At 44.1% G+C, this 26,801-nt stretch overlaps 1 protein-coding gene across 3 annotated transcripts in view; it reads right to left on the reverse strand.

The window, feature by feature from the left end:
- Nucleotides 1–26,801, reverse strand: part of LOC139265893 (endothelin-converting enzyme 2-like) — a 254,719-nt gene that overhangs the window by 17,260 nt on the left and 210,658 nt on the right. For all 3 annotated transcript variants that reach the window (XM_070883439.1, XM_070883441.1, XM_070883440.1), the window contains 4 exons: nt 16,640–16,750; nt 14,191–14,289; nt 3,720–3,797; nt 1,120–1,223 (listed from right to left, as the gene is read on the reverse strand). In XM_070883439.1, coding sequence (XP_070739540.1) covers nt 1,120–1,223; nt 3,720–3,797; nt 14,191–14,289; nt 16,640–16,750 — 392 coding nt within the window. The remainder of the gene's footprint in view (nt 1–1,119; nt 1,224–3,719; nt 3,798–14,190; nt 14,290–16,639; nt 16,751–26,801) is intronic.

A 26,801-nucleotide genomic window follows, 5' to 3' on the forward strand; every position in this document is an offset into this window, starting at 1 on the left:
CCCTTACGGCTAAGGGGATCAAGGGGTATGGAGAGAAAGCAGGAAAGGGGTACTGAGGGAATGACCAGCCATGATCTTATTGAATGGTGGTGCAGGCTCGATGGGCTGAATGGCCTACTCCTGCATCTATTTTCTATGTTTCTATGTTTCTAATTGTCCCAAAGGCTCCATACAGAATTAATGATCTTGTGCAGTTATCGTTATTATTCAGGTAAATTGTATGTAGGTTACCTTCCTTTAATGAATATTTTGACAGATAAAATATGTACTCAAGGGGACTTTTGTTTGATTACATATAAAAGGATATAAAAATCTATTATTCTTAGCAACATATCTTTACAACAATTCACTCTCAGGGTGTGTTTTGAAAAGTTATTGCTTGCAGATCATTCTTCTAATTTTAGCCACTTATTCCCACGAGCAAATTCTGTATCAAAACTATTTTTAAAATTTATTTCCAGCTCATACATTTGTTTAAATATTAATGCAAAATGTAAAACATTACTGATATCATAACTGTAAAAGTTTCACAGAAAACAAATTCAATATTTGAGTAGTTTCAATAAACATAAACATCTTAAACCTCTTACTTTTATCTGCATCTTTCAAAATGTACCTGTAAATGTAGATTATAAGAATTTGTGCTCCTTGTCCCTGGATTGCATACTGGGAACTTGGGCGTGCAGGTCAGTGGGCCCTACAGTAATTTCTGGCTATTAAAAGGTAAAGAAAACCCTGCAGGGCCCACTGATCTCCACAGCTGAATTCTCAGTATGTGCTCTCGGCGTGTGAATTTGTGAAATCTATTCCTGTAATATTCTTCATGAATAAACAGCACAACATTATCCAGCATATTAAAATTCCTCAGCAACTTTTAAAATGGGCAATTTTATCATAACATTTGCTGGAGAAAGAATTACAGAATTGTATATCAAATTTCCTTGTTTACAACCTTATCCAGGCGATTTGGTTAATTAAAATACCATTTTTAACAAAAAGGTTAAAAGCAAAAGGGAACCTCTTTACTGATAACATTCTTTACATATTATTTTCTCCCTTTTTTATACTTCAAGAAATAGTATTGCCATGTAAGGTGAACAGAAATTTCAGGACACCTACTGGTCTCGGTTAGGTGGTTTCCGAAGCTGGTCAGCCATAACCTTGGCTGAAAAGTTGTAGAAATTTAACATATTTTGAAAGAACGAATCCTCTGATACTTCATACTGGTGCAAAAATGGAAAGACACAAATTATTAGAAGATGATAAGTGCATTTGATGAATGAGACATACTAAATTTACACGGAACTAACCTTCATTTGTTATTCACCAAATACCATTGACGATTCTTAAACAATGGGATAGATAATGTGGTCCCAAGTGGGGCCACTGGGACTGTTGCTCCTCAGGCGATGCACGCACCCTTTGCCCCAATGTGCTGATCTCGCACAATATTGCAGTTAGCTGATTTAAATATTTTTGTGGCACTTTGGTGCGCTATTGTGGTGGGGGGCTGAAAGGTTGGGCGCTAGCAGTCAGTGAAGCGCTGCCACTTTAGAAAAAATACAGTTAAGGGCATCCATCTCCTTTCAGGAATTGCCCATTGATGGCCAAATAAACATTGAGGTCGTAAAGAAAAGTGTTCCCATAAGGAGAGGGCCAACCTGGTCTAAATTTATATTTTGTTTTATACAAACCCCCCCCCCGCCCCCCGCCCCCCAGTCATTCCAGCTACACTCAGGAGCCCACTGTTGGGATGCTGAAACAAAGGTTTCCATGTGTTGGACCTTGCGTACATTTGACGTGCAGGGTCTTAACACCTCAAGTGTTTCACAACTATTTTACACTGCCTCAAATGCACAGTAGGCTTTAGGCCTTTGTGCCCAACAATACAGGACCTTGGCAGCCGAAGTGCTAAAATTTTATCGGATTAATTTTCCCTTTAAAATGACAGAAAATCTAGTAACACAACCAACATCACAATGTTCCTGAATTTTGGAAAAAAGCATGCAGAAACAAAGGGAGTGTTTCTGAGACATGAAATAGTGTTTCTCACTTTTGTAGTGATTTGTACACATAAAGTTTGGCTTACCTGTGGTAGGTAGATGATCATTAAAAAAAGGAATCATCAAATTGCAAGATCCTGCAAATCTCCTGGGAGGACAGGCGCACCAACATCAGTGACCTCGACCAGGCTAACATCCCAGTATTGAAGCACTGACCACACTCGATCAGCTTAGCTGGGCAGGCCACATAGTAAGCATGCCAGATACGAGACTCCCTAAGCAAATGCTTTATGCGGAGCTCCTTCTGGGTAAACGAGCCAAAGGAGGGCAGCGGAAACGTTATAAAGACACCCTCAAAGCCTCCTTGGTAAAGTGCGACATCACCACTGACACCTGGGAGACCCTGGCAGCAGACCGCCCGAGGTGGAGAAAGTCCATCCGCAAGGGCGTTGAGCTCTTTGAGACTCGACGCAAGGAGCATGAAGAGGCCAGGCGCAGGCAGCGGAAGGAGCGTGTGGCAAACCAGCCCTACTGACCCCTTCCCCCGACAAATGTCTGTCTCACCTGTAACAGGGTCTGTGGCTCTCGTATCGGACTGTTCAGCCATCAAAGAACTCACTTTGGGAGTGGAAGCAAGTCTTCCTCAATTCCGAGGGACTGCCTATGATGCTGATGGTACAACATGACCAGTACTGTGCAAGTCTGGACCTGCTAACAATGTTCTTGTATATCAATTCACATGTAGCTGAGTTTAACATGAATATAGATGGATATTCTGTATCACACTGACAGAGGTATCAGGAAATGTTCACATGTATATCAATTTCTGGCAGTTTAAAAAAATTGTATATTTAGGTATAATTTAAAAATATTATCAAGTCATAGTTGGTGGAAGCATTCAATAAACGTGGTCATTTTCAAAATATTTGTTTTTGTGCATGGTTTGTTTGATGGATTGCATTTAGTAAATTCAATCCATTGTTAACCATTGTAGAAGGTAGCAGTTTTATATAGAGTAAGCATAACTGCCATTTAGTTCATTTCAAATCTTACAGAAACCTTACCTTTCTTTCCCTATCATAATAATAATAACTTTTATTTATATAGCACCTTTAACATAGTAAAACGTCCCAAGGCACTCCACAACAATGTTACAGACAAACAGATAAAGTTGACACCGAGCCACAGAAGAAATTAAGGCAGATGATCAAAAGCTTGTTTAAATAGGTAGGTTTTAACGAGTGTCTTAAAGGAGGAAAGAGAGGTAGAGAGGTGTGGAGGTTTAGGGATGGAGTTCTAGAGCTTAGGGCCCAGGCAGCTGAATGTACGTCCACCGATAGTTGAGCAATTATAATGAGGGATGTTCAAGAGCCAAAATTTGAGGAGTGCAGACATCTTGTGGGATTGTGAGGCTGAAAAAGATTACAGAGATAGGGAGGGATTTGTAAACAAGGATGAGAATTTTGAAATCGATGCGTTGTTTAACTGGGAGCCATTGTAGGTCAGAAAGCATCATCTAATGGTCATTTTGGTTACTGAGATTAAATTAAACATTCCTCATTCCTAAGGCCCATCAGACTGACTAACTGCTGCATTATATATGTCTTTTTTGGACAGATTCAAAAGTTTTGGACTCAGCAAAAAAAATGATAAATGAAACCAACAATAAAAAAAAAACCGTCAGTGTCTCAATCCTTTTAGAATATGTTTACTCACGCCATCATAAACTTCATCCAGCTCCTTTGTATCTAAAATGAAATCTGGAAAACCAATCATGTCATAGATGGCATCAGCCTAACAGAAAAGAGAATTTTTAAAAAACAAAATGCATTAGTTGAGTACTTGATAACATATAATGAAGTAATTATTTAAAACAAGTTAATAACTGTGTTAAAACAACTGGATGGAAACTGGATTTCAGATAAATATGCTAGTATCCCGTGGCTTACCTTCAGAAAAATAAACAATTATTTCCCTTATGCCAATGGGCATTGTTAGTCATTGCCATCTATGGTAGATCCAAAGTTAAGTCACTACAGTATGTAAGAAACAAATAACCCATTCCAATTTCGTCTGGTAACAGAATAGCCACTGTACTGATAGAAGCATTATAAAGTGTCTATTGTAACGGTTTTCACTAAGCCAGACTGACAGACACATGAGGCTCTTCCACGCAACGAGATAAGATATGTATTACATTTCTCAACCTACAATTCACCATAGCATCATGCAGGTAACATGCATTGTATGCTGGATTGAGTGATTTTATTAATATTCCTATAGAAAACAGCCAGCAGCATAAATGAGCCTTGTACTTTTAAAACATTGGCTTTTCCAAAGTGCAGGGCATTATCAATGGCACTCGTGGCCATATGGGCTCCAGTGCCATTCATCTTTATGAATAGAAAGGGCTTCCGTTCCATCAACGTGCAGCTGCATTAAATTATATCTGCCACAGGATTCTTTCAAGCAACAAAAGATGTTAAATCTCCCAGCCTGAAATTCACAGATGCAACATGCAAGTAACAGATGCGTGGCATGACCACAGAGAATCATTCCCATCTATGCTTGCTATCCTGGTAGCTCTCGTGATTCGTTCATTTTGTGATCAACAATTGTGTCACCATTATTTGAAGGGCTAGTAAGACTGGATTGGTGGCCATTAGGAGACCACTGCTGCTCTGGCAAATTAATTCTTTGAAAAACACATGGTCACGAGTTGGAGGGAATGAGGCACATGCAGCCACTCTGGTCTTGGTGGAACATACTATTGGGATGCTGAAACAAAGATTTGTGAGGGTGTATCCAATGCAATCTAGCCATGGTCTCCAGGTTTATTGTAGTCTGCTGTGTTTTGCATAACTTCACCCTGCAAAGGGGCACTGCCCTAGAGCAGACTGAAGAGGAGAAATAGGCTAAAGTAGTGGCAGAAGAGGAGACTGACCAGGAAGCTGAAGCATTGCTTGTACAGCCACCCACATAGGGGGCAAGTGGAGGCTCAGTAATAGAATACCATTGCAATGGTGCACCTTGGAAATGTAACAAAGATAGCGGTCCTTATCTAAATGTCAGCTGCTATTCAGTAAATTTTAACAAATAAATTACAAGAACCTGCACTTATATGGTACATATAAATGTCTCAAATTACTTCACATGTGAGTAGAAGATAGAAGGGTGTCATCATCGTCATAGGCAGTCTCTCGAAATCGAGGAAGACTTGCTTCCACTCTAAAAGTGAATTCTCAGGTGACTGTACAGTCCAATACGGGAATTACAGTCTCTGTAACAGGTAGGGCAGACAGTGGTTGAAGGAAAGGGTGGGTGGGGAGTCTGGTTTGCCACACGCTCCTTCCGCTGTCTGCACTTGATTTCAGCATGCTCTCGGCAACGAGACTCAGTGCTCATGGATGCTCTTCTTCCACTTTGGGCAGTCTTGGGCCAGGGATTCCCAGGTGCCGGTGGGGATGTTGCACTTTATCAAGGAAGCTTTGAGGGTGTCCTTGAAATGTTTCCTCTGTCCACCTGGGGCCTGCTTGCCATGTAGGAGTTCCGAGTAGAGCGTAGAGCGATTGCTTAGGGAATCTCGTGTCAGGCATGCAGACGATGTGGCCGGCCTAATGTAGCTGGTCGAGTATTGTCAGTGCTTCGATGCTGGGGATGATGGCCTGAGCGAGAACACTGACGTTAGTGCGTCTATCCTTCCAGTGGATTTGCAGGATCGTGCGGAGGCAGCACTGGTGGTACTTCTCCAGCGTTTTGAGGTGTCCACTGTATATAGTCCACGACTTTGAGCCATATAGGAGGACAGGTATCATTACTGCCCTGTAGACCATAAGCTTGGTGCCAGATTTGAGGTCCAGGTCTTCAAACATGCTCTTCCTCAGGCGACTGAAGGCTGCGTTGACAGACTGGAGGTGGTGTTGGATCGCGTCATCGATGTCTGCCCTTGCCAATAGGCTCCCGTGGTATGGAAAATGGTCCACATTGTCCAAGGCCGTGCCGTGGATTTTGATGACTGGAGGGCAGTACTGTGTGGTGGGGTCAGGTTGGTGGAGGACCTTTGTCTTACGGATGTTTAGTGTAAGGCCCATGCTTTCGTACGCCTCGGTGAAGATGTTGACGATGGCTTGGAGTTCAGCCTCTGAATGTGCGCAGATGCAAGCGCTATGGTGACCGAAGGCATGGTTGAAGAAGGAGGCAATGTTGAAGGGGTTAGGAAGAGAATTTCAGAATTCTCTTAATGATGAAGAGGCCAGACACCAGGAGGAATGTTGGTAGAAGTAAATCCAGACATCTCCCTGTGGCTAGCATACTGCATTATCTGTCTCTTTTCTCAGCTCAGCATGTACCTGATGGCTGAAGATTCAGTCACTCAGTCACTACTGATAGAGATGGAAGATGCCATGTAAGTAACCACAATGTAACATCACTGTATTACTGTATACACTCAACCTAAATGCACACATTGACCACAAGGGGTGAACTTGTGGGAGACACTCCTTACCTGACCACACAGGTATAAAAAGGGAGGTCCCATGCAGGGTCATCACTTGAGGTCCTGTGAGTAAAGTGTTAAGGTCACAGAGTGACTTTGTTCCCAGAATGTGCCTCGTGTGGTTTCATATTGTAGAGTAAGGACTTTACAGAAGAGATGGTAGAGGTGGGGTGGGATGAAACGTTCAATGTTTAAAAGATTTTTAATAAAATGAGTAGGGTATTTTTCAATGAATAGTTAAGGATAAAGTCACTATTAGTATGTATCTTGGAGCATTCCTTTAACTTTCAGCAGGTTCTGATACAATAGTTCAAGGCTAAGCACATGTGTTATGATTAATTATTTGGAGAAACATTTTTAATTGTAGTTTACTTAAAAATGTAATTGTCTGAAAGTTACTTTCTACAAAATAAATTCATAATTGTATGGTAATCCATTGAATAATGACCAACTAAATTGTTTAAAGCAGCAGTTTTTTGCAAGTTTAGCATGAGGGTAGTGTTTGGTATAAGCAACGTTAGGGAATAGTGACTTTAAATATCTACTGAAACACCTGGCCTTATCAAGAGTTTATCCTCCTTGCAGTAGTATTAATGTTCTAATGGGCCAGACTTTTGGCACATCATCGCCCATATAACTAACGCCCAAATATCGCCCAGATTATTGCCGAGCGGTACTTTCGGCATTTCGCCCATATTGCGCCCGGATGATCGCTCACCCAAAAAGACACTCAAGAAAAGCTGCACTCACATGATCTTAACCCGGCTGTATGGAAGCCCATTTTGTAAATCGAAGGACGTTTAATAAAAGGCTGCTTCATGTTGATGGGAGCATTTAAGTAATTTGTGGGCGTTTTAGAATCTTGCCAATCATCTAATCACATTGTGGTCAATTTCGAGTTTATATTGTGTTTGGTGAGGACAATTTAAGAATTTTGAAGACAGATTAGGGCATTTATAGTGATGGGACCTGTAATTTCTCAACCAGTATTGATGACAACTCACATGCTGCAAAATATAGATGGTAGAAGGTTCAGTGAAGAGCATTATGTGCCCAATCAAAGAGGTGGCAGACTGCTGAGGAGGAGGAGACCTTACACCAAACGCATTTACAGGGATAAGCGATCAAACCTGGACTTTGCGTTAGAAGTCTGCGCTTCTGAAAGGAGGTCATCAGTGAGATAGACCAGCTAATTAAGGGCGATCAGCACTATCAGGACCGCACTGCCCGTTGAGGTTAAGGTTACTGCGGCACTTTCCTTCTATGCATCGGGCTCCTTTAAGGCCTCAGCTGGTGACATTTGCTGCATCTCTCAGCACGCCACACATTGCTGTATTCGACAGGTGACTGAAGCCCTTTACGCATGCAGGATGGACTTTATAAACTTCCCTATGACCAGGGAGGCACAGAGCGAGAGAATAGCAAACTTCCAAACGGTGCAAGAAGCAATAATAGACTGTACGCACATTGCCCTGTGAGCAACTTTTCAGGATGCAGAAGTGTTTCAGAACCAAAAGGGATTCCACGCCCTGAATGTGCAGCTCGTTGTTGACCAGAAGCAAATAATCATGGCAGTAAATGCAAATTTTCCAGGGAGTATCCATAATGCGCACATCTTGCGTGAGAGCACTGTCTCTGACCTATTTAAGAGTCAGCCACAAGATCACAGTTGGATGCTGGAGGATAAAGGATATGGCCTTGCCAGCTGGCTCATGACACCACTGCAGGCAGAAGACGAGAAGCCCTACAACGAAAGCCATATAGCCACACGCAATATTGTCGAAAAGACAATTGGAGTTCTGAAACAGCGTTTCAGATGCCTGGACCACTCAGGAGGCAACCTACAATACCACCGTGAGCAGCTCACTGAGTTCATGTGTGCTGCATGTTGCATAACCTAGCTATCAGGAGAGGACAACAATTACCAGATGGGACTGCCGGTCCACCTCAGGAGAGAGGGGAGGTGGAAGAGGAGGACAAGGAGGAGGACGTGACAAGAGCATGGCATAAGCTAATTGCCCAGGTACTATTACAGAAATAGACAGATATTGTAACCCACAATTAGTCATCGCACATGCTATTCATCATTAATATTAATGTTATATGCTAATTCGGTTTGTATGCAATTGATGCATGGTTATAACATCTACGTTCAGAGAAAAAAAGATAAAATCGTAGTTAGGAACTAATGCTTGACATCAACCCTCTCGCGTACAATCTCCCAGAATGACCCCATCCACGGGCTGTGCCATTCGGCACCTGTGGGAAGGGAGCCGGGTTATTGCAATTGATGGAGGTCCTCGAGGGGGGGAAATCAGGACCAATTTTCGATCAAAGCGTTTAAATAATAATACTGTCGATTAAGTTTAAGGCATCTCAGCAAGATTAGAGTCCTGAGCCCTGCCCTCCCAGGGTTAGAGTCCTGGGCCCTGCCCGCTACAACACCAGCCAGGTCTCGCAGAGTTAAAGGACGCAAGTTCCGACCCCAGTCCAAATCTTAACAGGGAAGCTACCCAAGATTACCTAGCTTAATTGCAATCTGGCAGATTTACATTCTAATTAGTGAGTCAGTGCATCATCACAATTAGAAATGTAATACTTACTCTTGCGGATGAAACCAGACTGTTTGAGCACTTGCGGCACTGGTCTGGCTCTCTTCTATCATGGGCTGCCGATGAGACTATTTCGGCGATACCCACCCATATTCGCTGGTATACTCTGGGGGGGCGTGAGGGGTTACCCACTCCCACCCCGGGTTAATCAGCGCCACTGAGTCTCTGGACCAAGGCCTTGTTCGCCTCCTCAGAAAATGCTTTCACCCTCCTTCTTCCTCCAACCTCCGCAACACTCTCTCCCGACTCCTCGTGTTCCATCTCCATGATATACGATGAATTTTTTTCTCAATTACTTTAATTTTACTTCAATTTCAATTCCTCCACAAAAAACTCAACCTTCCTTCACAAATGCTTTCTCTCTCCCTCCCTTTGTCTTCTGAGCATGCGCAGATGACTCCTGACCTCCCGAATCACAGGAAAGGTTCTTTGCCTGAAAATAAAATGTGCATGCGCAGAATGGCCATTGCTGTGGACGCCAGCCTTGCATGACTGAATACATCACTATCGCACATTTCATATCGCTAAGGCTATCGCCCAAATTAAAAAGACAAAACCAGCGGTTTTTAAAATGGGCGATATTCCGGCAATCTTGAAAATAAAACAACCACTAACGCCAGAAATATCGCTCATTTTTGGGCGATAGAGATCATAATGGAAAGTTTAGCCCAATGTGCTTTTACACAAATCAAGCTGCTGACATCTAGTGACAATTTTTTTTAATGGTAAACGGAACATTCTGAAATAAATTACGATTGCTATAAGCTTGCTAATTTTTGTTGCATTTGCTGGTCCTGAATAAGATTTAAAATCAATTTCCAATTTAATGTCTGCAGATAAAAACAGAACCAATCAGTTATTTCCTCTTTCAATCCTGCAACCCAGGTACATGCAATTGCTTTTGCTAGTTTCAAAGATGTAGCCAAAGCAGAATGCTGTCCACAGGGCGATGCCTGGATCGACTTCTACTAACTTTTCCTCCTAGTGCTTGGCCTCTTCATGATTCCCATGTTGCACAGCAAACATCAGAAATTTGTTATGTGAAATTTTGCAAAAATATCCTCATCAATGAACATAAAAACTAATAAATGATTAGGAAAAAATATAAAAGCAACCATAACCATTGTGCTGAAGAAAACTAAAGTAGCTTTTCAGTACCCAGGGCACAATTTAGGATCCAAGATCTTACAACATTGGGAAAGATTCATAAATGCAACCAATCACTTCAGTGATGAAGCAAAGCAATTTCCCCTGTAGTGCTGTGCTCCCACATTGGTGCGATATTTATTTATTAGGAATCATGCTATGTCCATATGTTTAGCTGTGCTAGCAGCAATCTTCTAAAGTTAATTAAAAAGCTGTGGTAATTTACTGCTAGGTTTATGGTGAAGCTGCCCTCAACATGACTGTCAGATTGTGAAAAATAGGTTCCGTCTCTAACCCAGAGAAAACAATTGATTTTGTAACTTGACAGACAAAATACAATTTCCCATAAATACAGCAACAGATAAAAGAAACCTGAATAAACAAATCGAACAATATCAGAAAATACAGATTTAAGCAGTTTGACAGACAGAGCTTTCTCTCTCGGTACAAAACCTCCTCACTATAGTTTAATTTTTTTAACTAAACATACATACAAATAAGAACTTCCAGAAAAAATTAGACCTTCTCTAAATATTTTGAAGAAACTATGGGGTCAAAATTCAGTAGCGTCCCGTTTGGGAGCGGTAACCGAGGCGAGGTGGGATTTCCTGCACTAGTCGCGCAAGTCCCGCTCAGGAGCGGGACTGGGGTGCTAACCACGGGAATTTACCAGCGCTACCCGGGAGCACAAGGCCCTCTCCATCCGTTAAAAGGGAGGGCCTTGTGACACAGAAGCAGAGTGCCGGGCTGCAACATGGCAGCATGGACCCTGCGAATTCAACAAAGGCCATGATCGGTAAGTCGGCCATGGAAAAAAAATGGCGCAAGGCACCTCTCCATTAATTTTCGCCCCACGAGCAGAGTGCGGCCCGGTTCACAACCCACGAGGTTGCCGCCGATATCGCCTGTAGCAGCCTCACGTAGCGCGACTGAAGTTTCACTCCAGGGCGAAAACGGGTTGCTGCGCACGGCCCGGGGCGCTGCCGGTTTGCACCTCCGCTAACACCCGCGGAATTTCGCGGGAGGCGGTAGCAAGCCTTGTGTGAAAATTTTTTTGAGCCCCACTAGCACCTCCGGGAGGTGCAAACGATGCAAATTTCTCCCCTACATCTATTTATGTACTCCACATGTGTGGTCCTGGAAACTGTACGATTTGCACAATAAGGACATCAATTATTCAACTACTGAAGCCCAGGGTGCAAAATTTGGATCTGTAGCCCCAGTTTCTGGGGTGCTATGAGTACCCTTAGTGTTCAAAATGGCGTCCACGGCACACGCTAGATGCCATATTGGTGAGGGCGTTAGCGCACGCACATTGAACATCCGCCGTAAGTAGGCAGATCATGACGTCAATCAGCATGTAACGCTGATTTTACAGCAGCGCTACCATTTTGGAATACAACACGGTTGGGAGAATGAGCAGAGGCAACACAAAACAGGGCAAGCTGCTAGAAGAGGGAGGAGGAGAGGGTGGGGGGGGGGCGGGGGGAAGGTTCTCAGCAGATCATATCCACCCAGGGTGTTCAGGGAGCAATTCTCTTACCTGAACCTCACCGAGAAACATTGGGGCCAAGTTTCGGCCTGAGTTGCTCCTGTTTTTTTGGAGCAACTGGTTTAGAATGGAGTATCTTAGAAATTTGGGAATTCTCGGCATTTAGTTTGCTCCAGTTCTAGTCAGTTAGAACAGTTTCACTTTGGAACAGAATTTTTTTTTCAAAAGTGGGCGTGTCCGGCCACTTACTCCTGTTTTCAAAGTTTAGTCAGTGAAAACTTGAGATTGTTGGTGGGTGAGTGATGGGGGTGTGGTGCATTGAGCAGTTGCTGAGGTTAGTGGTGCAGTTGGTGGGATATGGCATTTAACGGTACATTCACTGACCCTGATCACATGTGTGAGGTCATTGAAATTTTTGCGGCACTGCATCCAGGTCCTCGGGGATTGACTCCTGGCATTAACCGCCACAGCTATCTGCTCTCACTGCTTTTGCAAAGTTTGTTTGGAGGGTGTCCTGAGCTTCTGTGGATAAGAGCACACCTCTCCTCCTCTCCAACCCCTCCGCCAAGGCTTCCAGTGCAGCGTCGCTCTCTGCCCTGTTGTGCCATTATTAACCAGGTCAAAATATCTTCCAGCATCTGCGCCCGCCACAATGCACCTCCCCTTTAAGAGATGCAGACTACCTTTAGGTAGTGCAGGCTAACTTTAAGTGGTGCTAGCCATTGACAATTTTGATCTCGCTGCTCAGGCATGCAGCCACTCAACAGCGCATTTAGCATTCGCTGCAATCATGTAAATTAGCAGGCAGCACAAAGTTAGCATGTTGCCTGCATCGGAAACAACAAGCGTGGGTTAATCCCACATCGGGCCCTGTCCAATTTAAACTCCCTACTTTCTTACTAGGCCTAGCTTCTTTTCTAGGACTCTGACCCAGGCTCAATGTCCTGGGACTCTTGGGGAACCATTTTGAAGCCCAGGCCTTGTTAATATGCCCCAGCGAGCTGCGGGCAACAAGCGATGCCCTGCTGCTGTTTGCTGGATCTGGAAAGGAAAGAAATCGGTAGAAAGCTATGCTGAGTTGGCAGGCAGGATGGACCTGAGGGGTTATTATCCATGGTAGCAAAGGCTTTAGCTTGTCATTGACAAGCCATCCGTTCACATGAAGAGTCATCATCATAGGTGGTCCCTCGAACGATGATGACTTGCTTCCACACCAAAAGGGACGAGTTCCTAGATGTTTCAATGGAGGACCCGATACTCGAGTCCTCAACTCCAGGGATGGATGATGCCTGTGCGTGGATTTTTTTAATGTGTGATGACCGTTGCACATCAGCCACCAAAGGGGCTTGACAATTGTGATGCCAAATTGGATGAATTTCCCAGCTCTCTGGGAATTACAAATACATGCCCTGATGGCACCGTGACTGATATTACACTGTATCCCCTAGCTGCCTGAAATGAGACAGTGGCATAAACTTTGAATGCAGTTGTGACCTTCATCCTTCATGCTGTAGCTGGCACAGTTCCCCTATTGTCTCTTTGGTGATGCACATTTTCTAACTGACCTCCCCACTAAAGTCTTCATAGGACCTGGGTGACCTTTAAATTCCTTGGGGAGGGTGATATCTTGAACAGTGTATCCTCCTCATTCTGCCTCCCCTTCTTTCCCCCACCATCTCCTACTGCTCCACTTCCTCCACATAAATGACAAACAAAGGAATGCCTATTGGGAATCCTATATCTGGTCCTCAGAACCCCTCACTGTGGGCGAGGGAAAAAATATCCTAGGGGTTTCATAGATCCACATTCAGTCAAAGGCCAGTCCAGCACTATCTAGATCAAATGCCAGTAATTCATAGTCAAAGTTTCTGCACTCTTTAGGCTCAAACGTTCCTGACTTCCACCAGTCTCAGTTGATCCTGATAACAGGTACACCTTGTATATCCTGTTCTAATTTATCCCTGGTGCATTGCGAGCTACCAATGCCACTGCCCCTTATTTACAAACATTTAAAATAGCTCTGTGGGGACTTGGCAGGTAGGAGGCCTAGACGGTGATTGGGCACTCGAGCTGAAAACTAGGAGAGATGGCTGCTGCACCAATTCACAGGCCAATAAATCAGGATTCACCAATTCTGTGCCACAGGAATGTCAAAAGCAGCAAGGAATGTTGGGGCCAGAGCATTTGGCTTTCGGATGTTACCAGCTCCTAATGCATGGATCACATGCAGCCAGCAGTACAAGAACAGCATCAAAACAGCACAAGTGCAAAGTTCAATGAAAAATATTTTCTTTTCTTCATTCAGGTAAAGTCAACAGTTGACATGGTGCCATTACTACAAAATATACAATAGAGCAACATTTCTGTGGGTTTTACAATTGCAACATACTGGCCACGGATTTCAAAAGGTTTGAATTTTCTTGGAATTTAAGAAATATGAACCTTTTCCTCAGCAGCTTGTCGGGTCTTATCATCCATCCATGTCAGCTTTTCCAAACCATCTTTAAATGCTGTTCGAATTTCATTAATCATTTCTTCTGCCTGGATGTCAAAACAGGAAGACAATTAATCAAAGTCATACCACAAGCTAAGTCGCCACTCAGTTTAACAGCTAAGCTTAGTAAACACTGAAACTGAAAATCTAGATGACTTGGATTAAAGCTGAAATTGTAAATAGTGCAGAGCTATTTTTTTGACCTAGTTCAGTCAGTTGCCAGTTACTGCACCAATTCAAATTCAACTGAATATTGCTGTAATTAGAATTAAAATAGTATAATCTGTTCACTTCAAATCCCTGTCACCTTTTGGCCCAAGGTGAATGCTACTGTATTCATCAAGCTTGTAACTAAACACTGTGCACTGCATTAACTGGGTCATGGTAAAAGTATATACATTGAGATATCACATTTAGGATTGAATCATTTGATTCCCTGGAGCAAAACATGTGATCCAGCCAGCCTGCCAAAATCGCTCACTATTTCAGAATTATTCTGGAATGTAAAGATAAACCCCAGCTTCTATTCTCCAGTGCTAAGCGTCTTTTTAAACCCCTCTCCCCAGTCTCCACCCTCACCACCGACAATAAGTATGAGGAGCTCATGAACTTCTTTGTCTCTAAGATTGAGAACATCCGCTTGGCCGCCTCCACCTCTTCCCTTCCTTCCCCAAGCCCACCAGGCCAAACTTCCTCGAAGGAAGCACCCTGCCCTAGCCCTGACCTCACAATTTTCTCTAGTTTCCCTCCATTCTCCCCTCTTGATCTTTCCGAGCTCATCCTGTCCATGAGACCCACTTCCTGCTCCCTTAACCCGATTCCTACCAAACTACTGCCCACCTAACTTCCTTTTTTTGCTTTCATGTTAGCTGACATTGTTAACAGTTCTCTTTCCGCAAGTACTGTCCCCCTTCCCTCAAATCACCCCTCTCCTCAAAAAAAACAACTCGACCCCTCCGTCCTTGCAAACTACCACCCCATTCCCCGCCACAAACTCCGCTCCCTAGCCACTGATTCTATCCCTCTTCCCAACTTCTGTCTGAGTCTGAACTAGACTGTTCACAACCTTGGTGTAATATTTGACCCTGAAATGAGCTTTCGACCACATATCTGCAGCAGAAATAAGACCGCCTATTTTCACCTCCATAACATCGCCTGTCTCCGCCCTTGCCTCAGCTCATCCGCTGCTGAAGCCCTCATCCATGCCTTTGTTACCTCTACACTTGACTATTCCAAAGCACTCCTGGCTGGCCTCCCACATTCTACCCTACGTAAACTGCAGGTGATCCAAAACTCGGATGCCCATGTCTTAACTCACACCAAGTCCTCCTCATCCATCACCCCTATGCTCGCTAACTTACATTGGCTTCCAGTTAAGCAACGCCTTGATTTCAAAATTCTCATCCTTATTTTCAAATCCCTCCACAGCCTTGCCCCTCACTATCTCTGTAATCTCCACCAGCCCCACCACAACCCCCCCCCCCCCCCACCCCCGGAGATTTCTGCGCTCCTCTAATTCTGCCCTCCTGAACATTCCTGGTTATAATCGCTCAACCATTGGTGGACATGCCTTCTGTTGCCCAGGGCCTAAGCTCTGGAACTCCCTGCCTAAACCTCTTCACCTCTCTACCTCTTTCCTCCTTCAAGATGCTCCTTAAAACCTAGCTCTTTGACCAAGCTTTTGGTCACCAGTGCTAATTTCTACTTCTGCGGCTCGATGTCAAATTTTTTATCTCATAATACTCTTGTGCAGTGCCTTGGGACGTTTCACTACATTAAAGGCACTTTATAAATACAAGTTGTTGTTGTTGTTAATAACAATTACTTCAAAGCACTATACTAAAATATAAATCGGGAGTCATAAGGTGGCATTTGTATTTGTTGTTCACAGAAATGAACTCACACAATTTGTACTTTTTGTATTTTGCAACGTGTCAATAGAAACTGTAAACCAGAAAACAAACACCAGTAATGTTTTAAGGTTATAAACATGCTGCTCATTCTAGAATGTTAATGAGGTTCTTTTGTTGGGATATTTCTTGTGTGTTACAGCACGGAAGGCGGCCTTTCGGCCCAACAAGCCTGTGCCGGCTCTTTGCAAGAGTACCTCAGCTAGTCGCACTCCCCAAGCTCTTTCTCTGTAGCCCTACCATTTTCTTTCTTTCAGGTACTTATCCAATTCCCTTTTGAAAGCCGTAATTGAGTTTGCCTCCACCACCTTTTCAGGCAGTGCATTCCAGATTCTAACTACTCGTTGTGTAAAGAAGTTTTTTCTTATGTTGCCTTTGGTTCTGTTCCTATATGTATTTTTTTAAAATAATGTTTGTGTTCCATATTGTTCAGAGAAAACCTTTTCCCAATGTGTGTTAATTAGGTTTGAAACTTAAGAACACTTACTACAACTTTGCTGTCTTTATCAAATGTAACTTTTACAAACAAAGCTCCCAAGGCAAATCCTAGGGTGTCATCTGTGTTTCCAATGCAGGTCTGCCAGCGAGGAGTACAGGACTGAAAAAAATCAGACGTTAGTAGTGTAAGTGTTGCTTTAATGCATTTAATGAATGTAACCTGAAATGCATTTGAAGTGTTAAATAATATTTGAACGGATTCCTACAAAAATGTAATAGTGCTATTTAGAAATTCCTGTCCATTAATTGTAGCAAAAAATTTACTTTAAATACCGCTTTTAATTTATGTTTACTTTTTCACTAAAGCTAGCAAAAACAGGGCTTTGAGAATTCTTGAGCAGATAAGTTGCCAGCTGTGACATCAAAGTTCTCCTTCAGTAATATTCAGGAGGTCACCACAGGGAAGTTTCTCACAAAATGGCCTCTAAAAGATTAGCTCTGAGCAGTTTAAACATAAGCAAAGAAATGCCGAGAAACACCAAGAACAGATATCTAGCATTTAGGATCCATTTGAATTCGGATTAATTAAGTTCTTCTTACGCATCCTATTACAAAGCAGCAAAGATCACTTAGCCTCTAATGGGGCTGAATCTGTGACCCCTACGGGCACATACGAGGTGCACATGCACCCGTAGGGACCCGCAAGTTCTGGGTTTAAGTATGCACTGCTAATGCGCTAAAACCCGGAACTTGCAATCTGTCAAGAATCCTCTCGATAGACTGTATGAGTCTGAAAGAAAAGCGCCTCCGCAGGCAGAGAGTTGCCCAGTGAATGCCCTTGCAATTCTTACACCTGGTAAAAGCAGGTGTAATCATGGAATCCTAGAAATTTACAGCACGGAAGGAGGCCATTTCGGCCTATCGTGTCCGCGCAGGCCGACAAAGTGCTATCCAGCCTAATCCCACTTTCCAGCTCTTCATCCGTAGCCTCGTAGGTTACATCACTTCAAGTACACATCCAAGTACTATTTAAATGTGGTGAGGGTTTCTGCCTCTACCACCCTTTCAGGCAGTGAGTTTCAGACCCCCGCCACCCTTTGGGTGAAAAAATTCCCCCTCAAATCCCCTCCAAACCTCCCCCCAATTACTTTAAATCTGTGCCCCCTGGTTGTTGACTCCTCTGCTAAGAGAAATAGATCCTTCCTATCCACTATCTAGGCCCCTCATTTTTTTATACATCTTAATAAGGTCTCCCCTCAGCCTCCTCTATTCAAAAAAAAAACCCCAGCCTATCCAATCTTTCCTTCTGGCTAAAATTCACCAGTCCAGGCAACATCCTCGTAAGTCTCCTCTGTCCCCTCTCTAGTGCAATCACATCTTTCCTGTAGTGTGGTGACTAGAACTGCACACAGTATTCTAGCTGTGGGCTAACTAGTGTTTTATACAGTTCAAGCATAACCTCTTGTATCCTATGACTCGGCTAATAAAGGCAAGTATTCCATATGCTTTCTTAACCACCTTTTCTACCTGGCCTGCTACTTCAGGGATCTGTGGACATGCACTCCAAGGTATCTTTGTTCCTCTACACTTCCCATTGTCCTACCATTTAATGTGTATTCCCTTTCCTTGTTAGCCCTCCCCAAATGCATTACCTCACACTTCTCAGGATTGAATTCCATTTGCTGCTGTCTGACCAGTTAATTTACATCTTCCTGCAGTCTACAACTTCTTCTTCATTATCAGCCACACGGTCAATTTTTGTATCATCTGCAAACTTCTTAACCATACCCCCTACATTCAAGTCTAAATCATTGATATATACCACAAGAAGCAAGGGACCTAGTACTGAGTCTTGTAGAACCCCACTAAAAACACCCATTGACAAATCCCCTTTGCTTCCTGCTTCTGAGCCAATTTTGGATCCAACTTGCCACTTTGCCTTGGATCCCATGGGCTATTACCTGCATGACCAGTCTGCCATGTGGAACCTTCTCAAAAGCCTTGCTAAAATCCATGTACACTACATCAAGGCACTACCCTCATCGATCCTCCTTGTTATCTCCTCAAAAAATTCAATCAAGTTAGTCAGACACGACCTTCCCTCAACAAATCCATGCTGACTGTCCTTGATTAATGCGTGTCTTTCTAAATGAAGATTTATCCTGTCCTTCAGAATTTTTCCCAATAATTTTCCCACCACCGAGGCTTGTAATTACTCGGTCTATCCTTTTCTCCCTTTTTAAACAAGGGTACAACATTAGCAGGCTTCCAGTACTCCACCTGTAGTCAGAGAGGATCAGAAAAATGATGGTCAGATCCTCTGCTATTTCCTCTTTTGCTTCTCTTAACAGCCTGGGATACATTTTATTATGTTCATAATAAAGTGGTGTAACTGAGTACTGTAGACATGATTAAAAGTGACCTTAGTCCCTTTATTCTACTCCAGAGTGTTTATACAGCATGGGAGGCCTGCTTATATACAGTACTCCCAAAGGATGCTGGGATCCCTTGGGACTCCAAAGGTACGCCCTCGGGTGGCGGTAAAATACTGGTTACATAGGGTTGCATACATAACATCACTCCCTCCCAAAGTCAATAGAACACTTATTTACAGGGTGAGACGATCTAGGGCCTTTCGCTCCCTAGTCGATCGTCTCGGTACAAATGCAGATGTAGGTGAGTTGGTTGGTTCTTCGCTGGCCTTGCTGGGCAGCTGGGGATGGTGAGTTCAGCTTCGTGGTCAACCGTGATGTCGGTTGCCACTTGTGTGTGTGTGTGTGTGTGGGAGGGTCAAAGTTGGTGGTGTCCTCTTCGGGTTGCTCGTGGCTGTCTATGAATCGCAGTTTGATTTGGTCCAAATGCTTTCTGGACGTTAGTCCATTTGTGAGTTTGACCTGAAACACCCTGCTCCCTTCTTTGGCTATGACAGTGCCAGCAAGCCATTTGGGACCATGTCCATAGTTGAGTACAAATACAGGGTCATTGACTTCAATATCGCATGACAAATTTGCGCGGTCATGGTACATGCTTTTTGATGCCATCTATCCTCGATGTGATCAAAGGGATCAGGGTGGACAAGAGAGAGCCTTGTTTTGAGCGCCCTTTTCATGAGCAGCTCGGCTGGGGTAACCCTGGTGTGCGAGTGGGGTCTGGTGCGGTAGCTGAGCAGGACTCTGGACAGGCGGGTCTACAGGGAGCCTTCTGACATACGCTTCAAGCTTTGCTTGATGGTTTGGACTGCCCGTTCTGCCTGGCCGTTGGAAGCGGGCTTGAACGGGGCAGATGTGAAGTGCTTGATCCCATTGTGGTTCATGAATTTCTTGAATTCAGCACTGGTGAAGCACGACCCATTGTCGCTGACAAGGACATCAGGCAGGCCGTGCGTGGCAAACATGGCTTGTAGGCTTTCGATGGTGGCAGTGGACGTGCTTACAGACATTTTGTATAAGCATCCACAACAACCAAAAAGATTTTGCCTAGAAACGGGCCAGCAAAGTCAACGTGGATCCTAGACCAAGGATTGGAGGGCCACGACTATAAACTTAGCGGTGACTCCCTGGGTGCATTACTCAGTTGAGAGCAAGTGTTGCATTGGCGCACGCAAGACTCTAATTCAGAGTCGATGCCAGGCCACCACACATGGGATCTGGCTATAGCTTTCATCATTATTATGCCTGGGTGGATACTGTATAGGTCGTGTATGAACGTTTCGCTGCCTTTCTTAAGCAAAACCACGTGATTACTTCACAAAAGACAGTCCGCCTGTATGGACATTTTGTCTTTGCGCAGCTGTAACGGCTTGATCTCTTCATGCACCTCCGCAGGGACGCTGGACCAGCTCCCATGGAGGACACAGTTTTTTACAAGGGACAGTAGGGGATCCTGGCTGGTCCAGGTCCTAATCTGGCAGGCCGTAATGGGTGACTTTTCGTTTTCAAATGCATCCATCACCAAGAGCAAATCTGCAGGCTGTGCCATTTCCACCCCGGTGGGGGGCAATGGGAGCCGACTGAGAGCATCAGCGCAGTTCTCTGTGCCTGGTATGTGGCGGATTACATAGTTGTATGCAGACAACATGAGCGCCCATCTTTGGATGTGAACAGAGGCATTGGTATTAATCCCTTTGCTCTCTGAAAATAGCGATATGAGCGGCTTAAGGTCAGTTTCTAACTCAAACTTAAGACCAAACAGATACTGGTGGATTTCCTTTACCCCAAAAACACATGCCAGAGCTTCTTTTACAATCATGCTGTAGGCCCTTTCGGCCTTGGACAAACTCCTGGATGCATAGGCGACCGGTTGCAATGTTCCCGATTCATTTGCTTGTTATAACACACACCCGACCCCGTACGAAGACTCATCGCAAGCTAGCACTAAACGTTTACATGGGTTATACAGAACAAGCAGTTTGTTGGAATATAACAGATTTCTGGCTTTCTCAAAGGCAGCCTGTTGTGATTTCCCCCATACCCAGTTATCTCCCTTGCGTAGCAACACGTGTAGAGGTTCTAGCAAGGTGCTTAACCTGGGTAGGAAATTACCAAAATAATTGAGGAGTCCTAGGAATGACCGCAGCTACGTCACGTTCTGTGGTCTTGGCGCGTTCGTAATGGCCTCCGTCTTGGCGTCGGTGGGTCTGATGCCGTCTGCCACGATTCTTCTCCCTAAGAACGCGACCTCTATCGCCAGGAAAACACACTTCGAGCATTTCAACCTGAGTCCCACACGATCTAGCTGACTTAGAACCTCTTCCAGATTCTTCAAGTGTTCGATGGTGTCCCGGCCTGTGATCAATATGTTGTCCTGGAAAACCACGGTGCACGGAACCAACTTTAGCAGGCTCTCCATGTTCCTTTGAAAAATAGCTGCGGCCGATCGAATCCCCAATGGGCATCTATTGTAGATGAACAGACCTTTGTGCGTGTTGATGCAGGTGAGGCCTTTTGAAGATTCCGCTAGCTCCTGCGTCATGTAGGCCGAGGTCAGGTCCAACTTGGTGAACGGCTTTCCTCCTGCCAGGGTCGCAAATAGGTCTGCCTTGGGTAGCGGGTACTGGTCCTGCAGCAAAAAACAGTTAATCGTTACTTTATAGTCCCCACAAATTCTGATCGTGCCATTGCCCTAGAGAACCGGAACAATTGGACTGGCCCACTCGTTGAACTCCACCAGCGCGATGGTGCCCTCTTGTTGCAGCCTGTCCAGCTCGATCTCCACTTTCTCTCGCATCATATATGGCACTGCCCGTGTCTTGTGGTGGATGGGTCATGTACCGGGAATCAAGTGGATCTGCACCTTCGCCCCCGAGAAAATTCCGATGCCTGGCTCAAACGACGATGGAAACTTGCTCAGAACCTGGGTACATGAGGCATCATCGACGGACGAGAGCGCATCGTATGTCGTCCCAGTTCCAGCAGATTTTCCCCAGCCAGCTTCTGCCGAACAGTGTGGGGCCATCTCCTGGTACAATCCATAGTGGTAGTTCGTGCACTGCTCCATCATAGGAGACTTTTACTGCTGCGCTGCCAATTACAGGGATCAGCTCTTTAGTGTAAATTCTCAGCTTGGTGTGAATTGGGCTAAGCTTGGGCCTGAGTGCCTTGATGCACCACAGCCTACCGAAGGCCTTTTTGCTCATGATGGAGTGACTTGCACCCGTGTCTAGTTCCATGGATACTGGAATTCCATCCAGTTCGACTTTCAACATGATCGGTGGATATTTCGTGGTGAAAGTGTGTACCCCGTACACTTCTTCTCCTTGGTTCGAGACTCTAGTGCAGTTTAATCCGCCGTGGATCGATCTTCATCTGCAACATGGTAGTTTGCAGGGTTTGCAGCTCATCTGCACATTCGCTGGAGGTGCCCCATTGTTCCACAGCTGCAGGCGTGTACGTTCTGCCATATGCATTCCTGCCTGAAAACGATATTACTTTATATTCAGTACTTGCCGAAATCTCTTTATGCTGCGAAATTTGTTAGGTGTTATCGCTGGTGGACATAAATGCCTGGGCTATCGTTATGGCTTTGCTCAGGTTCGGTGTTTCAAGTCAGTAGTTTGCGAAGGATAACCTTATGGCCAATGCCAAGCACAAAAAAGTCTCCAGGAATCCATCGAATTCGCAATGTCCTGCAAGGTGCCTTAGTTCGGCAATGTAGCTCGCCACTTCCTGACCTTCAGACCGTTGAAATGTGTAAAATCGATACCTTGCCATTAGAACGCTCTCCTTCGGATTTAGGTGCTCCCAGACCAGCGTACACTGTTCTTCATCTGATTGTTTCACCGGAGTGAGAAGATTCTTCATGAGGCCATTGGTTGTTGCCCCGCAGATGGTGAGGAGGATCGCCCTTCATTTGGCAGCGTTCTCGTCCCCTTCCAGCTTGTCGGCCACGAAGTATTGGTCGAGTCGCTCCACGAAGGCCTCCCAATCGTCCCCTTCTGAGAATTTCTCCAGGATACCAACAGTTCTCTGCATTTTCGCGTGATTGTTCGTTATCTCGTCGCTAATTGCTATGTTCATAATAAAGTGGTGTAACTGAGTACTGTAGAAGTAAGTATGATCTTAGTTCCTTTATTCTACTCCAGAGTGTTCATACAGCTTGGGAGGCCTGTTTATATGCAGTGCTCCCAAGGGATGCTGAGATCCCTTGGGACTCCAACAGGTATGCCCTCAGGTGGTAGTATAATACTGGTTACATAGGGTTATATACATAACACATTTCATCTGGGCCTGGGGATGTATCCACTTTCAAAGCTGCTACACTCTCATTATGTTTATTTCATCTAATATTTCACACTCCTCCTCTCTGATTTCAATGTCTGCATTGCCCCTCCCTTTTAAGAACCATACCCACGTCTTCCGCCTCCACACACAGATTACCTTTATGGTCTCTAATAGACCCTACACTTTCTTTAGTTATCCTCTTGCTCTTAATGTATTTATAAAACATCTTTGGGGTTTCCTTCATTTTACTTGCAGAAAATGTTCATGCTCCCTCTTTGCTTTCCTAATGTCCTTTTTAATTTCACCCCTGCACTTTCTATACTCCTCTAGAGTTTCTGCAGTATTGAGCCCTTGGTATTTGGCATAAGCCTCCCTTTTTTCTTTATCCTACCCTGCATACAGCTTGACATCCAGGGGGCTCCAGATTTGTTAGTCCCACCTTTTTTCTTTAAAGAACATGCTTGCTCTGAACCCTCAGGATCTCCTCCTTGAATGTCTCCCACGCTCTGACAGTGATTTACCTTGAAGCAGCTGTTTCCAGTCCACGTCGGCTAAATCCCATCTCAGCTTAGCAAAACTGGCTTTTCCCCAATTGAGAAAGTTTATTTTTAAGGCCTGCTTTTACCAGCAGAAGAGTTTTAAAAACAGAAAATAAAATTTTATCGCTCATTTATTAATTAAAAACCTTCTCCAAAAAAGTAAGTTTATTTTTTTAGCCCCATTAAAACATATAGGGGCCCCGTAAGTTCCGAGTTTAGGCATGCACTGCACATGGTTGTAATTTACCAACATTCCCTGGATTCTGGGAAGGTCCCAGCAGATTGGAAAACTGCAAATGTAACGCCGCTATTCAAAAAAGGAGGATGACAAAAAGCAGGCAACTACAGACCAGTTAGCCTAGCATCTGTGGTTGGGAAAATGTTGGAGTCCATTATTAAAGAAGCAGTAACAGTATATTTGGAAAAGCAAAATTTGGTCAGGCAAAGTCAGCATGGATTTATGAAAGGGAAGTCATGTTTGACAAACTTGCTGGAATTCTTTGAGGGTGTAACGAACAGGGTGGATAAAGGGGAACCAATGGATGTGGTGTATTTGGACTTCCAGAAGGCATTTGACAAGGTGCCACACAAAAGATTACTGCACAAGATATAAATTAATGGGGTTGGAGGTAATATATTAGCATGGATAGAAGATTGGCTGACAAGCAGAAAACAGAGTCAGAATAAATGGTTCATTCTCTGGTTGGCAATCAGTAATGAGTGGGGTGCCGCAGGCATCAGTGCTGGGACCCCAACTATTTACAATCTATATTAACGACATGGAAGATGGGACTGAGTGTAACGTAACAAAGTTTGCTGACGATACAAAGATGGGAGGAAGGGCAATGTGTGATGAGGACATAAAGAGGCTGCAGGAGGACATAGACAGGCTAAGTGAGTGGGCAAAAATTTGGCAGATGGAGTATAATGTTGGAAAGTGTGAGGTCATGCACTTTGGCAGAAAAAAATCAAAGAGCAAGTTATTTAAATGGAGAAAGACTGCAAAGTGCTGCAGTACAGTGGGACCTGGGGGTACTTATGCATGAAACACAAAAGGATAGTATGCAGGTACAGCAAGTGATCAGGAAGGCCAATGGAATCTTGGCCTTTATTGCAAACGGGATGGAGTATAAAAGCAGGGAAGTCTTGTTACAGCTGTACAGGGTATTGGTGAGGCCACACCTGGAATACTGCGTGCAGTTTTGGCTTCCATATTTACGAAAGGATATACATGCTGTGGAGGCAGTTCAGAGAATGTTTACTAGGTTGATCCCGGGGATGAGGGGGTTGACTTATGAGGAAAGGTTGAGTAGGTTGGGCCTCTACTCATTGGAATTCAGAAGAATGAGAGGTGATCTTATAGAAACATATAAGATTATGAGGGGGCTTGACAAGGTGGATGCAAAGAGCATGGTTCCATTGGTGGGGGAGACTAGAAATAGAAGGCATGATCTTAGAATAAAGGGCTGCCCAATTAGAACTGAGACGAGGAGAAATGTCTTCTCTCAGAGGGTTGTAAATCTGTGGAATTCACTGCCTCAGAGAGCTATGGAAGCTGGGACATTAAATAAATTTAAGACAGAAATAGACAGTTTCTTAAACGATAAGGGGATAAGGGGTTATGGGGAGCGGGCAGGGAAGTGGAGCCGAGTCCATGATCAGAACAGACATGATCTTATTGAATGGCGGAGCAGGCTCGAGGGGCCTAATGGCCTACTCCTGCTCCTATTTCTTATGTTCTTATGCGCTGAAACCCGGAACTTACGCTCTGTCAAGAATCTAACAAAAATGGGCATTTACTGGCGGAGAGTTGGGCTATGGCCTGTTTTTATCAGCATAAGACTTTTAAAGAACAGAAAAATAAATGTTTTTCAATAATTTAAACATTTAAAAATCTGTAAAATAAGCCAAGTTTATTTTTAGACCCTTTAAAACTTGTAAATTTATTTTTCAAAAAATAAAATTTCAGTTTTAAATAATTAAATTCCATTTTGATGAATTTTAAACATGTAATTGAATTTTTTTTAATTTGAAGTGTATATTTTCTGGGGTATTCCCATTCATAAGGAATCACCACAAGTATGAATGGGAATACCCCTACTTTGATTGGTTGGGCCGGACCACGTGATCCCAGGGATGCTTGCGAACCACATGTGCCCCTGGGATACAAGGGCCTCTGGCCGCAGGTACCCAGAGAGGCCCAGGAGCGCGAATCTACGAATCTACCGGACCACCAGGTAAATTCGTAGATATTTTGCGGGTTGGAGACCACCGCCTGTGGGAAGCTTCTGACTGCAATTTCTACCCCATTAAGTCAAGTGAATTTCCACCACAGATATGATGGTACTTTAAGCAGATTTTGTATTCTTTGTTTACAGTTCAGACTTTGTATATAGAAACATAGAAAATAGGTGCAGGAGTAGCTCATTCGGCCCTTCGAGCCTACACCACCATTCAAATAAGATCATGGCTGATCATTCCCTCAGTAACCCTTTCCTGCTTTCTCTCCATACCCTTAGCCGTAAGGGCTATATCTAACTCCCTCTTGAATATATCCAATGAAATGGCATCAACAACTCTCTGTGGCAGGGAATTCCACAGGTTAACCATTCTCTGAGTGAAGAAATTTCTCCTCGCCTCAGTCCTAAATGGCCTACCCTTATTCTAAGACAGTGTCCCCTGGTTCTGGACTTCCCCAACATCGGGAACATTCTTCTCGCATCTAACCTGTCCCGTCCCGTCAGAATCTTATATGTTTCTATGAGATCCCCTCATCCTTCTAAACTCCAATGTATAAAGGCCTAGTTGATCCAGTCTCTCCTCATATGTCAGTCCTGCCATCCCGGGAATCAGTCTTGTGAACCTTCGCTGCACTCCCTCAATAGCAAGAACGTCCTTCCTCAGATTAGGAGACCAAAACTGAACACAATATTCCAGGTGAGGCCTCACCAAG

This window comes from Pristiophorus japonicus, chromosome 6 (assembly GCF_044704955.1).
Source record: "Pristiophorus japonicus isolate sPriJap1 chromosome 6, sPriJap1.hap1, whole genome shotgun sequence".
Taxonomy (NCBI): domain Eukaryota; kingdom Metazoa; phylum Chordata; class Chondrichthyes; family Pristiophoridae; genus Pristiophorus; species Pristiophorus japonicus.